Source organism: Oenanthe melanoleuca, chromosome Z (genome assembly GCF_029582105.1).
Source record: "Oenanthe melanoleuca isolate GR-GAL-2019-014 chromosome Z, OMel1.0, whole genome shotgun sequence".
Lineage (NCBI taxonomy): Eukaryota > Metazoa > Chordata > Aves > Passeriformes > Muscicapidae > Oenanthe > Oenanthe melanoleuca.
The window spans coordinates 72,055,923-72,071,456 of NC_079362.1; the positions used below are offsets into that span (position 1 = coordinate 72,055,923).

A 15,534-nucleotide genomic window follows, 5' to 3' on the forward strand; every position below is an offset into this window, starting at 1 on the left:
CTAGCTTAATGATGGAAGGGTTATGTATGTGGTTACCTCAAAAATTTGGTGTACAAAAATGAGCTCTAAAAGAATCTTCTGTACCAGCCCAGAAAGAATGTATTGAAGGAAGGCTTTTTAATAGTACAATTAGTTATGCAAATTGTAATGGTTGTGGCATTTATCAGTCAGCAAATATTTTGCCTCTTGTTCAGGATACTTGTGATCTCTCTTTGAAATTGGACTGTCATGGAATTTGTTTCTTGGATTGAAGGTGAATCCTTGTGATAGATCTCAAAAAGCCTTTTCTATTGATACTACATTATTATTCAATGAAACAGTCAAAGATGGGTGATTAACTGAAAAATATGACTGCTTCATTTTTTTTCCAACAGCACTGAGAACATAATCTTATGAAATCTTAAAACGAATACACATGCTGCAGGTTAAAATACCCCATAGCAAATACACCCCTGTCTGTAATGCTGCTCAGTTCCAAAATTCTGAAACAAGACTATCTTCTGTGCTGTCTGTGTTTGTCTAGGTAACAATCATGCTAATAATTTTCTACCTTCTTATTTAAAAGATCTTCTATCTTGTATCTGCATGCATATCTGCAATTCACCATCTTTTTGTATTGTAGTTGTAGTATGGCTCAAGTCATTGCTTAAATTATACATTCCAAACTGAAAATTCATTTGCAAAATACATTCAGAGACTTTTTTTAGCTTTTAGTATTTAACTGAGTTAAGATTATTCCTAAAAAAAAAAGGCTGCCTAAGAATTATGAATTGTTTTACTTTTATTTCTATTAACATAATTTTTGTGTGTTTGTAAAATATCTATTGTTCAGTTAATCTAAATGTTTTAGGTTTTTCAAAGTTGCTGGTAACTGAAGTTTACCAAGGGAAGTTTAGTTGTTTATTTTGCCACCAATAACATCTCATGCATAGTTCAATAATATTGGAAGAGAACACTGAATTCTCCCCAGTTAATGTGTGAGCATTATGGTGAGCAGCATGGCAGGCTCTTGGTAGGAAGGGCAATTGCCTTGTGCATTTGAAGAGAGGAGGCAGATACAAGTTTTTGTTGAGTTAATGTGGCAGAAGTGTTCTAAATGCAGTCAAGCTGAAAAGGGAATAGTAGTGATCAAGTGATGCAATTTATTTTAGTAGTGAAAAATGGTATGACAAACTTTTTGGTGGCTTTGAAGTCCAGTTTCAAATTTAAAGTTGTAGTGATGTTTCTTCAGGGTATTTCAAAACCATTGATAATTTTTGACCCTACTTGAACAACTCAAAAGACTTTTGAAACAGCATTGAACTCTTCCTAAGTGTTCAGTGGCTTTGAAAGGTTTATAGGATTATGAGTCTTACTTTCTCTTTGTTACATTAGTTCTATGTTAAATTTATCATATTTCATGCCACAGCAATCAAATGCGAAACACACATTAGGTATTATCATTTTAATTTGCTAACAAATTATAAAGAAGGTCCAAAGAATTAGTAGTATCCATTATGTAAACTATGCATTTAATATCTACTGACCAGTTTCAGTATTGGTTCAGTCTTTATGAATATACTCCACATGTTTAAAAATCAAAAAAGCAGGAAAAGTAATCTTGTTGCTACTCTTTATGAATTTGAAATCAGCTTTGCTTCTTTAAAGCCATCATTTCCAGTTAACAGCTGAAGATGAAAAATATACTTTGCATACCCTACAGAAGGGGAGCTGCTTACTAGGTTCTTAATGATTCTGTTTTTCTAAGTTTTGCACCAAGAAAATGGTGCAAAACCATTATGTGCAGTGTTTGCCTTTCCTTCTTCTAGGTAAACTGTTTCACATTGACTTTGGTTATATTTTGGGCCGGGACCCCAAGCCCCTTCCTCCCCCGATGAAGCTGAACAAGGAGATGGTGGAAGGCATGGGAGGCACCCAGAGTGAGCAGTACCAGGAGTTCCGTAAGCAGTGCTACACAGCCTTTCTCCACCTCCGCAGGTAACGGCACTGGGTGTATGCCAAAACTCATTAGAGCCACTCCAAAGCAGGAGAGGAGATGAGTAAATGAATTGCTGAAGTGTTTCTGCTGAAAATTCAAAGCTTGTTCAAATGTGATCACAAGAATTTGTGTGAAACAAAGGAATGAAAACATCACAGTGTTGGTGTAATGTGGAGTCTGAATGTGATGCTTCAAGTTAAAGCCCCCAGTTTTGCTTGTTTAATAACTTAAATAGCTTCATTTCATAACTCAAGTGGGATATTAAATTGTATCTCTTTTTGGGTATATTTTTGCCCTTAAGCTTCTTTTCCTCTGATTATTGGTGATCAAGGAACTGTCATTTTAATTTAAGTCATTACTCATTTGCTGCTTTATCCTCCTCCAGTTTAAATTAGTGATGATCAAATTCTTTGGCTTGAAGATGACACACACATATGCTTAGTTCAGTTCAGCTCCAGTGGGACAAAAATTAGCAACTTGTAGTGACAATCAAGCATGTTAGAAATTTCTTTAAATACCCAGAATTGTGGCAGCTAAAAACTCTTTGGAGTCTGGTGTCTGTGAACCAACGGATCTTTCTTTTAAATTTGGAATCAGCTTCATTCTTTTGCAGTGACTGTATTACTTACCCATCAACTTTCTGAGCCAAGTAGCTCAGTTTTGTTCTTTTTGAACAGAGCACAGGTAAGCACTCCTGGTCTGTCCAGGGATTTGATTTAGCACATCTTCAATGAAGAGGAAGGATTTTCATTTTAATATCAAAATTACCTAATGGAAACCTTCAAATATGTGTAAGAAATTGGTATTATGGCAAGCTTATGTGAAAAGTACCTGGAATATAGAAAGCAGCCAGTGATACAAAATAAAATGCTGCATGTAATTCTTCAGCTGATAAAAGGAGGAAGACTAAGGAGTTGGTCTAGGAACTAACATTATTAATGGGTTAAAAAGCTATTCAACAATTTGAAGAAATAGTGGCATGTTATCAGCAAGCAATATTTGTGGCTTCAGAGAACAGTCCAACTTCTGAACTTTGCTTAAAGCTGTTTAGTAATACTGTATTTCTTATTTGTCATGTACTTGAGTTATTGTTACTGTTTAACCTAGCTGTTTCAGTGGAAAGGTCTGTTGTGTCAGTGAAAGATTATTAATTGAATTAATTTATGTAATGATTTGCTACAAAGATCATCATTAAATGTGTAGTATAGTGGTAATTTGGGTATACAACTCAACTGTAAATCAAGAGGATTTCATTTTTAATGTCTGGAATTGTAGTTGTAATTATAGTATCGCCAATATTTGCTCACTTTATTGGAAAAGATTTTTAAATGGTTCTTGATAAATATCCTTAAGGCTTCAACAGCAATACTGTATGATAATATTCAAATTGCTGTAACTATTACTTTAAGCAGCTACAATGAAAAATATTTAAGATTACTTGTTAAAAAATTAAAAAAAGCCACGTAGAACACTTTAGGTCTAACAGTTCTGCATATTGACCACAAACACATCTTCTGGCCAAGTAGTGTGAAATCATAACCTCTGATAGCTAAGACAAAATGCAGACTCTGTCATCTCCATCAGATTGTGCTTTATTTTAGTTCTTTATTTCCCTGGGGAGTAGACAGTTCTCTGCATAGTTCAAGTACTGTATCTTGGTGAATCAGGATTCCTGGTGAAATCAATGTTGCATAATAAAAAAAAAAAAGAAATTTTAAAGTTACAAGTGAAAGAATAGTTCTGTCCATTGTTTCAGATTGTAAGCAGTTTGCCAAATGATCATTATTGTATATTCTTTAGTTAGTTTGGGGGATTTTTTTGGGAAATAGGAATAAGGAGATGCTTTCTACTTTTTTGAGCAACAGTAATCAGTCGTGTGTGTTTGTCAGCAGTGCTGTAGTGAAGGAGCAGCTGCTGCATTCTGAATGTATTGCAGGGCAAATTGTGGCTGTCAGCAGGACTTGCATATTCACTTGGACTGTAGCAGTCTTTTAGGCTTTCATTGTACATGTTGAGCCTGTTTAAAGATGTTTAAATCCTGCTACATGTCAGCATTTCCTCTTCACCAAGAATTTCCTGCTCTACACCTGCTCTATTACCTGCTTCAGCAGGTTCCATTGTATCACACAATTGATCATTTGTCCCAGCTCTCTGCTCAAGGAGGGTCATCCCAGGGCACATGGGAGCGTTATGTTCAGAATGTTCTGGAATATCTGCATTGAGGGAGACTCTACACCTCTCTGGGCAATCTGTGGCAGCAAAGAATCCAGTCAGAGCATTTCAGAATTCTTTTCCAGAGTGAGGCTTTAAATTGTTTTGTTCCTTCCAAATAAGGGTTTCCCCTGCATTAGTCCTGTGAGAAGCTTGTTGTTCAGTTTGAGCTAATGGGCATAGGTAGGGCAAAGGAGTAGGCGGTAAGTAGGAGTAGGGACAGAAGCTGTAGCTTGGGCTGAGATTTTTTTCTCTGTGTAGGTGGGGTGGTACATCTGTCTGGAGCTGTTTTTCTCCAGCCTGTTCTGTTTAGTGACTGAGAGTCCTGTCCAGGTCTGAATGGAAACACTGTGTGCATCAACTGGAAAGCTGTGATTGCGCTTGGGAAGTTCTGCTCCTTTGGAAAGGATGTAGCTAGGCAGTGCAGGATCTGGACAGTGTTCTAAAAGCTGGGATTAGATGGTGAAGAGGGAAGAGCAAAAGCAAAGCTGGGTGGAATTAAGTCCATATTCACTGAGTTTGAACTGCAAGGAAATACTTTGGGAAGAATAAATGCCATAATTTATTGTAGCCAACTGTGACATGACAATGATTAGGGAGTATTCATCCTCTTGAGAAGAGAATTGAGTCTTGGGGGACCACATGTTCCACTGAAAGAAAGGTAGTATCCTTAAGGCATTTTAAACTTAGGAATTTTGAATTTGACCAGATAAGCAGGGCATTAGTTTGGGGCTGCAGATAACTGTATACCCTTCTGTCCTTGTCTTTATAGTGGATGTTTGGAGCTTCAGATTTGGTAGAGCATTGCAAAGTCAACACCCTAAATATTTGATGGGTTTAGGACATCTACATGCAAAGGAACTGGTAAATATTGAAAAAATAAATAAAAGAATGCTTAGGATCAAGCAGCCATTTGAGATATTAACTACTTGAAAACAAAAGTTGCTGTTCTCAGAAAGCATAACAATGAGAATTTGAACTTTTCTCTGATGTGGGCTTCTTTCTTGATATATGAGACCTCTTCTATGTAGAAGTAGAGTTTTTTTGTTGAATTTCTTTAACAGTACTTCATGTTCAAACCAGAAGTTAATCAACCTTCAGTGCAGTTGAGTCTTCATTTGTTTTGTGAGTTAACTTGTACTGAGATTGAAGAAAGCAAAGAATGATGTGAGAAGTATTTAAGTTTCAGTTTATACACTTCATTAAACCTCCTTGAAACTAGGAAAACCTGGCGCAGTTTGTTCTGGCTGTGGATGGATGTCAGAGGTCTTTGTAATGTAGATGTCAAAGATGAATGATACCCCTTGCTTGATAAAGGTGCTTGTTTTTTACAAGTCAGGCTCCTAACTCAGGTGATTCAGCAAAATCTTTCCTCTTAGATGAGTTTGGGCTGTAAACTCATGTAAACCTCATGGCATATTTGCCAAAGATGTTGCCTGGAAGAAGGATTGCAGTTGATTACTGAGTTATAGAAATTTCGGGGTGAGGGATAGAGGACAGACCTGCAGATAGTATAATGAGCAATTCTTCCTGAATTTTTAAATATTTTTCCACTCTATACTCCCCCCCAAATTACCTTTTCTTGATTTTTTTTTTTTTTCCAAATGAGTTTCTTCAGGTGATCTTATTTTTCAAGAATCAGAAGGCTTCAGAACCATCTCTTAACTGGCGTCTAACAATGATGCCTAGACCTTTAATTTTTTTTTACATGCCTCCATCACATAAATAGCTCCAATAACCTGTAGCACTTATAAATTCTTGTCCTCTATGCATTGAAGAGCAAAAGGGACTCTGAGACTTTGGATTCTGTGTCAGTTTGAAGGGAAAACTGACAGAAGGTACCAGTAACATAGGAAGAGACTTGAGAGCATGTACCTGTAACATCTAAGCATTTCAAATAGAAATTCACTGGTTTCAGGGAATTAGAAGGAAAAAATCATTAAAATCTGTGTTGTCTGTTCCTAGCAGCAGAGCAACCTGATTTCTTATCCAGACTTGAAACAAAATGGTGGACTTAACTTTCCTTCTTTTCTTTTAATTTGTCATAAAAGTAATTTTCCTGACTCCAGCCCCCTGCCCTTGGGGAAGCAAAGTTAACAAGGTACTGAAGATTTCTAGCCAAACAGTCAATTTTAATGTTTTTCTTATAATGTCTTAAAACTTACATTGGAATGTGTTAGGTACTGTTAATTCCAGATAATTATAAAGTGTGAAGAGTTTTTGTTGGAATTAAATGTTTCTGGAGAGATGTCTTTTTGAGCAGTATTTACCAATATTTACTTTTTAAAATACAGCTTTGAAGCAGACCTTTTGTTTAGTTGAAATACTTTGTGCTCCTTGAAATTGTCAATGATATATATTCAGCAGCTTCCTAATAAACAAGTTTTGCTGCTAAGAATTCATTTTCTATCATCTGTGAAGCTCCTGGTTCTCTTAGCAAGGCAATATTTCAAATGGTGAAGTCAGTAACATATTTTGTGTCTTAAAGGGAACTAGATCTTTTTGCAGAGGAAGGGGAGTTTCAGTTTGTGTTGAACAGCTTAAAAATTATCCTTTGAAAAAGAAACTGACAGCTAATTTTCTGCAAGGGCAAAATGGTGTTCTTTGAAAAAATAGTCATGAGTGCTTCCAACACCATTTTAAAGCTGAAAACTCTTCTCTGATTTGTCTTTTATAATGGTTATAGATGACATTTGTACTTCTTAAGTGGACTGTGCTACCACTATTACTGGAGCTTAGCTGAGCAACTGAAGACTTGAATCTGGTTAAATATTTAATTCATTATGTCAAAAGCCCTTAGAGTGATTGGAAAAATAATTTTTTGTACTTATGAAGACTTCATCTCTTTGAATATATATCATGCTGCTATATCACTTCTTAATAAAAAATAACCTTTGAATCAGTACTCTAGCATATGTTTATCCTACCAGAGAAGGAAAATGGCATTAAAACTTAAAATATATTAAATCGTAGTTTATATTTAATGTGTCTCAGAGTAAATGTTCTGACAATTTTAGAAAATTGTAACAAAATTAGAGCATTTTATTCCATTTTTGCAGTTTGGGAGATTTTAAAGGTTAAACTTTGATAGTTAATGTCAGTATCTTGTGTTCTTTAGCATACTGTCAATTAGTATTACAAATTATTCTCTGAAGCATTAGCAGTCCTTTGCAAAATGATAAGTTCTTAGATTAAGATGTTTACAAAATGTCTTTTGTACAGTTTACAAAGTGTTTATCCTAGTTTTCTCTTCTGCGTAGGTATTCCAACTTGATCTTGAATTTATTTTCCCTCATGGTGGATGCCAACATTCCAGATATTGCTCTTGAACCCGACAAGACTGTAAAAAAGGTAATTGTGAAGCTTTCATTGTCTTTCAGTAACCCAGGGCATCTCATTATGAAATTTTCAGTCACTTAGGATGTTGACTTTTTTGCATCTCACCTCAAAGAATACTTGCTCCTGTTTTATAAGCTTTGAGCAATTTCTAGAATCACTGAAGTTAAACATAGGAGAGTGTACTTGGAGAACACTTAGCACATGTGCCCATTAATACAGAATGACTTTTTATCATCTATGCAATGTTCCACACTCTGCTCTAGCACTCTGTTCCTGTGGGTATTTTAGCTAAAAACAGTGTTCCCACCTTATCAAACTTAGAATTGAAGCAGTCAAGACTGATTGTATCATGAAAGATTGTTCCATCTAGTTGAGAAACCTTTAAGTCATGGATGGTTTTATAAAATCAGTCTTCTTTTAGTTATAAAATCAGTCTACTGAAGATTTAAAACCAGTAGGCTGGTATATCTTCATCAAAAAGAAATTCTTGTTTATTGTGAAGACAGACTTGTGTCCCATAATTCTAACTTTGTCCTTTATACCAGCTTAAGCCATTCTTCTCCATTTGGTGTTTGAACATTAGTTGACATGAAAAATACTGGATACATCTCCTTCTAGATTTCATTACACTTACATTTTAGACAAATGTTGAGGTTTTTATAACTTGATTTATAGTGAAGGGCTATCTGTTTTAATTCCCCAAAAGACTTTGTGGAGCCTGTGTATCCAATGGAAATTAGTTCAGTGTTATTTTTATTCAAGTGGTGGATTGTCTCTCAGGTAGGCTATTCTTCACTGTTTTCAATAAGCTGTGATAGCAGAGATTCAGAATCTTCAAATAAATATTTCATGTTTTAATATAATTTCCTTAAAGAAAACTAAATTGTGACTGCACAAATTTTTCCCTTTCTCTTCAAGGATCCAAGCATTTCTATTTAGAGTTTCTTGGTTAGAAATCAATATAAAGAGTTCTTGCTTCTGTTCAATTTCATATCCAGGAATCTGAGCTGTGTTTTGTGGTAAAGATGACAATCTTCCCTCCACTCAACTGTTTTCCTGAGAAAATGACAGCAAATTATTTCTTCTTATCAATACTTGAACCTCACCTCTGTCCCTAAATGCCCTACAGATTGAACAGGTTACTTACATAGAACTTGGGAGATAAAAGGTTAAAGCAGGCAACTGAAATGGTTCAATACCTGCAAGTTCTGGAAGTAGCTACACTTTTGCAGAGAAAATTTCTTTCCAAGGAAGTGACCTTCCCAGCAGTATGCACGTCCTTCCTATCTTAAGAATTTCATCTTTATAAGGAAGACGCATTTGGCTCTGCCTACCATTTGGGAAAATTGGTGATACAGTAGGGAGGGGGGAGATCTTTTAGATTGAAAAGTCTATGAATAAATGTGCCATAAATCCTAGTAAAAATTGAAGCATGCATCAACAGGTAGAGCAGGGGCTAATTTGGGGCAAGTTTGTGCTTGACTGAAACAGTCATCAGGAGGTCAAAACAGTGGTTTCATTGAGCTTCAGAAGTGCTGGTTCTTTAATGTTTGCACCAATAAGTTTGAGAATTTCGACACATTTTAATCTTACTCATTACTGGTCCAGGGCTCCCTGTCATTTCATCACAGAGTCCCAGAATGGGTTGGGCTGGAAGGGATTTTAAAGATGATCTCATTCCATCCCACTGCCGTGGCCACTTCCACTAGGCCAGGTTGCTTGTGTGAGTGTTGTTCATCCTTGCCTTGTATGTGTTCTTGTGAGCTCTGATATTTTTTACCAAGAGTCTTCTGATACTTGCTGCTAATTAACATGCAATATCCTTGTTTCTTATTAGTATCTTGCCCTTGCATTTTATGGTGGAAAACTCTTTAGAAATGCTGTCCAAGGGTATATATTTTCAATAATTAATAGGATGTTAAGTTCTATAAAATACTTGTAAAGGATGGTTTTAATATAGCCATAGTTGAGCATTTCAAACACTTCTAAAACTCTTTGACTCTCTGTAAATTTCCAATATAATTTTATTGACTTAACAAATCAAGGTACAGAATTGAAAGCTAGAAAGTATTTTCTACAGCTGAGAAGTATGTTACAGTTCACTTATGTACAATAATTAAAAATACAGATTATGTAAAGCATGACAGTATTGCATACATTTGGAGATCATGGAAGGCAGCAAAATTTTAAAGGAAATTCAGAATCACAGAGTATTCTGAGTTGGAAAGGACCCACAAAAATCATCAAGTCCAGCTCTTAAGTGAGTGGGATCAAACCCGCAACTGGCATTACCAGCACACACTCTCACCACCTGATCTCTGAATTAGATCCCTGTAGTTACTTCTAAATTCCATTACAAAGTGGAAATAACTGTGCTTTCATTGCATGAAAAGAACAGGAGCTTAGTTGTTACATGACAGATTACTGTTAGATCAGATGCAGCAATTAGTTATTGGGATTCTGAGCTCTGACAGTGCTGCAGCTTGTGAACTGTGACTTTTATTCTCATGGGAGATTCCAGGCCATCTATTCACAGAGGCTTTAAAATGTGAAAGCAGATAGAACTGAAGCAATAAGGCAAGTGTTTCTAATAAGGAATGCAAATCACTTTGAGAAGGAAAGTCCTACTTCCCCAGGTCCTTTTAAGTTTATTTAGAGTGTGCTTATTCCTTTAAAAAACAAAACCAAACCCACACAGTAAGCTATTGGGAGGAAGATAGGCAAATTTTTCAGCTCTCTCAAGTTTTTTGTTATCTTATATAAACTTTTTTCTGACAGCTCAGCTGTTTCAGACCTCTGTTGACAGTTTGGTCTTTTTGGTTCAAAGTTGTCCTTTAAATGTACTCCTTAAATTTGTGCAAAAATAATACAGCATTCTGGCATCCCTAAAGAGTGGCTAAGCAGAGGAGCCTTCCATAAAGCAGTTGTTGGTACTATGATCTGGTTGGATGCTTATGACAGTATTCAAAGCTCCTGTCAGAGTAATTGTTTTCTTTTCATTTTACTATTTTACTTTAAAAAGATAAACCAGAAAATAGCTTTAAATGGGCTAGGATCAGAATCATCTTAACCTCTTATATAACAGTGAATAGGTCATTGTTGTTTGGGATGTTTTTAAATAATGTGCTAGAAAACTTGTTTGGGATATTAAATACCCGTTAGCCCATCTGAAATCAGTTATAAGCTTTGTTAGAACTAATAAAAAAAAGGAACAAGGTGCCTTGCCTCTCTTGGGGTGAGTGGCAAGTTGATTCAGTCATTTAACAAGGTAATACTGTACCTTGTTGTAGAAAAATTGAATAAATGCTTTCAACATCTCAATTGATTTTTAGTTTTTCCTTAAAGCTTTAACAAAAAATCCATATATATTTCAACAGACTCAAATTAGGTAAAAATCCATTTTGGACTGACCTGCAAAATTAAATTACCTTTGATGTGTGAGACAAGTCAATAGCCATTTCAACCAGGGTATCACTTTCACAGAAGACAAAGGTGGAGATGTACAAATATTTCTGTATCTAAGAAAGTGTCCTAGTGAAGAGTAGAGGTGAAGTTCATAGGCAGCACTTTCCTCATCGGTGCTGTAGTGGCAGCACTCATGGTCACTTTTCTGTAGAGCCCTTCTCTTGCATTAGGGGCCTGTCAGCCAGTCAGGCTCTGGGTTTACATACAGCAAGGTAGGTTACCTTCATCTCAATTTGGAGATTAATCAGAATACTAGTTTGATGATTAAACTGCAAGAAGAGGTATTTCCTTTTTTGTAAAACAAAGGAATGCTTACTGAAGTAGCATATATTATATATCTTATAATGCCTTTTGAAATATTGCACTGCAATTATTTTGTCAAACAATTTGCTTGGCATAAAGGTCTTTAGTAGGTGTAGCTATACTGCTGTTATGAAGTAAGCATGAATTATTCTAAAAGTTGTTGCTAAAGAAGGACTTTATTGGCAACAATTTTGTTTCCTCAGAGGAAAATTGCAGTGCAATGTTAGGCGGTAGCTGAACTCCCAGTCTAATCTTTGTCTTCACAGAGGGATGTCCTGTGCCACCAGTGGGCAGGAAGGTGCTTTGCAGGAAGTGTCTGTCTGCTGGTTACAGTAAGGAGTAAAAACGGCATTCAGAAATAATTTCTGTGTTCCCCTTTTCTAAACTTTCAGCAAATAATCTACTTTGGTCTTAGAACCAGAATGAAGGTTTTATTTCAATAATCATACACAAATTCTAAATAAAAATAAAATTTGCATCTACCATATGGTAGTGATGGCTAGAATAAAAGAAGTTGAAATAAAATAAAGAACACTACTTTTATTTTCCCTGTCTTGATTTGTTGTATTGTCTCTCGTCATTTCCTGTATTGTATAGGTGTTTGATAACGGGATGCTCACTAGTTAGAGTAGTTAAGAGAAGATGCTGCAAGAACTTTCTTACTTTTAGTCAGAAAAGGAAACCAAGTAAGATCATAAGGAAACTTCAGTGAAACATCCTCTTCGGTGAGGCCTTGGATGATTTGAGTTGTGATTGCTTTTCTTGTAAGAATTTAGTACTGATATGTTAAATTAGACCTTTTTAGAAAAATCTCAGTGCGGAAAATATTATTAAAGACTGTAACTACTAACCTCAGGAACAAAGGAGGCTTTTTTCCAAATTATCCTCTACCATCTAATAACAGTGGAACATCCCAGGGAGGTCACTGACAGAATGTAGCTATATAATGAAGCTTAAAATCTAGCAGAAGGCATATTGTCCTAGAGTTGTTTCTATCCAAAATTTGTGAAATTTCTTGGGAGAAACACAGATAAGTGAAGGAAAAATTGGAAGAGCAACTTATGTCATGTACATAAATAAAATAAGTATAGATTGCACCTCTTTGACATGATTTATTGGCACAGGATGATCTAAGCACATCTGAGTGCTCTGTTTCCTGTCCTTCCTGAAAGAACTTTCACAATCTTCTTGTTCAAAAAAGAGCAAACTATGCAAACTGATTTACTTACCAAAGGAAGATGGCAGTGGGAATAATTTTTTCCTGCTAACATGAAAAGAAACAGAAGTTCCCTGTGGCTTTACCTGAAGATACAGATTTGGAGCACATCAGAATTTGGCAGTAGCTTCTTACTTGCTTTGCATAGTATTTGTTTTCAGAAATTAAATCAGTGCTGACCTTAACCATGCATTCTTACAGCTAAAATTGGACTGAAAATAAGTGAGTCAGCATTGACCTGAAAGCAAACAAAGCTCTGTTTGAAGTTTTACAACTATTCTTGAAGCGTGTATAGAAAACTGGTTTCTGAACCAGCTGTTTGCTTGCACAGTATCACTCAGTGAGTTTACCCAGTATTTATGGAAAAATAGGCTAGTACTTCCCAGTTGACAGAAAAGCTTGTTGTACTGACTCACTTCCCTCACTCCAGTTTTGATCATTACTTTCCCCATAGGGAACCAGAAAACAGGGATTACCAGTGCAAAATCGTTTCTTAGACCTGGAGAATCCCTTTTCTGATTCATGATGTTTAATTTTATAGTAAAAAACTTGTCAGCTTTTGACCAAGAAAAAGTAACTTCAAAGCTTAAAATTAGATGTGTTTTTGGTCCTTCCATCTCCTTTTGTTCTCTCCATACTATTTATAAAGAAAGCTGTCAGTATAGTGTGCTTCATCTCACGGTTCATGACACCATCTCCTGCTTCCACTCTCTGATTTAGACTTTTCTGAAAACCTGGCTCAAAAATGTCACAAAATGAAATTAAATTAAAAAGTAGCAGAGGATTCTCCTCAGTTTGTGTCTCCCTTTCTTTGGCCTCTGAAATAATTGCCTTTAAATTTTCTACTCTTCACATACGCTTTTCCATTTCTCAGATTTCAGGAAGAAGACTGGGCTAAAATTGTTACATTGACTTGTCAATGCATAACTGATAATACAATGAAGATATCACTACACTCATTTTTTTTTTCTGCCATTGCTCCTTGCTTTTTCCATTTCCAGCACAGCTGCAGTGCTAATTGCTAATTGTTGGGCTTTGTAAAATTAGCCAGTGCTATAAATTCTAAATAGTAATGACTAAAATCTGGAGTCAATTATGTAGCCAGTTTTGCGTAAGGAAGAGGTGCACCATCACTCTTCAAATGTAGCTAATGGATTCAGCATTGTCACCTCCTAACAAAAAAAGCTTTTTATTTTTCTACAGGAAAGCCAGATGGTTTCTATCTGTCCTTCATAGCAAATCTGACCTTTACATGAGAAATCATCAGGGACCGGTGATTCATTGGCAGACAAAGGACTCAGCAGGCATTAAAGGACAGTGTCCTAATTGACTGAGCTCTGTTTCAGATGTCCATTGATTAAAGAAGGTGCTGCAAAGATGCTGCATTGTAGGTGAGCTTATTGTGAGCACAGACAGCACAAATACCTGGCTCCCATAAGCAGGAGCTTAACTGCTGTTTGTGAAAGTAGCCTCATTCATTTTTGGCACCACCTTTGGATAGACAAAAAAAGAATAAAATCAAACTGTCCAGTAGAGAGTAAAGTCATCTGTCTGTGGTCTGTAATACTGAGAGCACACTCTGTGTTTCCAAGGCAGTGTGAACACTGATGGGGGCTCAACCCCCCTTGATAAGAAAAGGATCAGTCTAATTGTTTGGAAACTAGCAAAAAGAGAGAGCAGACATGTTTTTTTCTTTTAACATTAAATATGTCAAAGTAAATTTTTTTTTTTATTCTACAGAAATAAAAGCTGAAGCAAAGATGTGACTGGAGGTACAGAAAGCTTCTGAGCTACCTTGTTTCTAAACCTGAGCTAATTTTTCCAGGTTTTTTTAATCTGGCTTGTAGTGAAACTCTCACTGCTTTCCCCTTCCCCTGTGCTCCCCAATCAGCCAAAGGATAATTGAGTGTTGAGTTCCCAAGTTAGTGAAATGGAAAGGACTTTCTAAGTTGGAGCTTGATAAGCCTTTTAGGCAGTAGATATCTGTCCCTTTTCACCTGAGCAAAAATAGCAGAATTTGTTAAAAGCTGATGCTAGGAAATCTTCCAGAGCTTTATTAATGCCACTAGGAAATTTACAGGAGAAGTAAACTCATTTTTACTTGATTAGAGTCTGTTAGTTTCAGTAGTATTTTCTTGCTGCTCCAGGGAGGCTTATGCTTTGTAAAAGTGTCACATCGCCACAGAGCTTATTTTGCTTCAGCAGACGTTCATCTTTCTGTCCATTTGGGTAACGACGCTGCAGCTGCGCACCCAGCTTTTTTGTTTCTAGGCTGTTGATTTTTCATGCATATTAATTCACTTCAAAATATTGAAAAAATACAGAAGTTGGAGTAAACACCAAAATATGAACCAAGTGAGAACACTCTTATGCTCCTGTTGCATTATATCAGTCTCTAGTGGATTGTAAGTTTTTGGCCAGTGTGATGAAATTCTGAGCTGGAACAGTGTTATCTTTGTGTACCATAGTGGCTAAACCTCAGTTCTCACAGAAGTTCGGTTTAGAGATGTTCACTAATATCTTTGTTGTCTTACTATTAAAAAATAAAAAAATAAAAAAATTGAGAAGCCCCTAAAGGGCTTGTTTAGAAACCACATTTTATTTAAATTGAACTCTTGGAAACAAAGTCTGTTGTCAGAATAGACTCTCAAATAAAGTTGTTCATGCAAATAAAGCATCTGAATAGTTTGTGGTGTGTTTTGGTTGGACTGCAGGCAGCAGGGATAGAAGGAAAGTATTTACTGAAAAAGATGAAATGTGATAAGGATTAAGCCAAGAACTTAATGCCAATTTCTGCCACATGAATATTGGATGTTAAGTACTGTAATAAGTACAAGGCAAAACAGTAGAAATAATTACGAAAAAATACTTGATTTTTTCTTTTTTTGCTCTTGATTGATCTTTGTCTCATTTTGGTGATGCTTATATCCATTATATTGTGACCCACTGGAAAAGGACAATGAAGTTTGTTTTTAAAGCAGCTGAAGTTGCAATGAGCAATCTCATACTAGTGTGATGAAAT

At 35.9% G+C, this 15,534-nt stretch overlaps 1 protein-coding gene across 1 annotated transcript in view; it reads left to right on the forward strand.

Moving 5' to 3' along the window:
• The window catches only part of PIK3C3 (phosphatidylinositol 3-kinase catalytic subunit type 3), a 65,400-nt gene that overhangs the window by 40,728 nt on the left and 9,138 nt on the right, over positions 1–15,534 (forward strand). The window contains exons 22-23 of the mRNA XM_056513701.1: positions 1,809–1,977; positions 7,450–7,540. Of these exons, the coding sequence (XP_056369676.1) occupies positions 1,809–1,977; positions 7,450–7,540 (260 nt within the window). The remainder of the gene's footprint in view (positions 1–1,808; positions 1,978–7,449; positions 7,541–15,534) is intronic.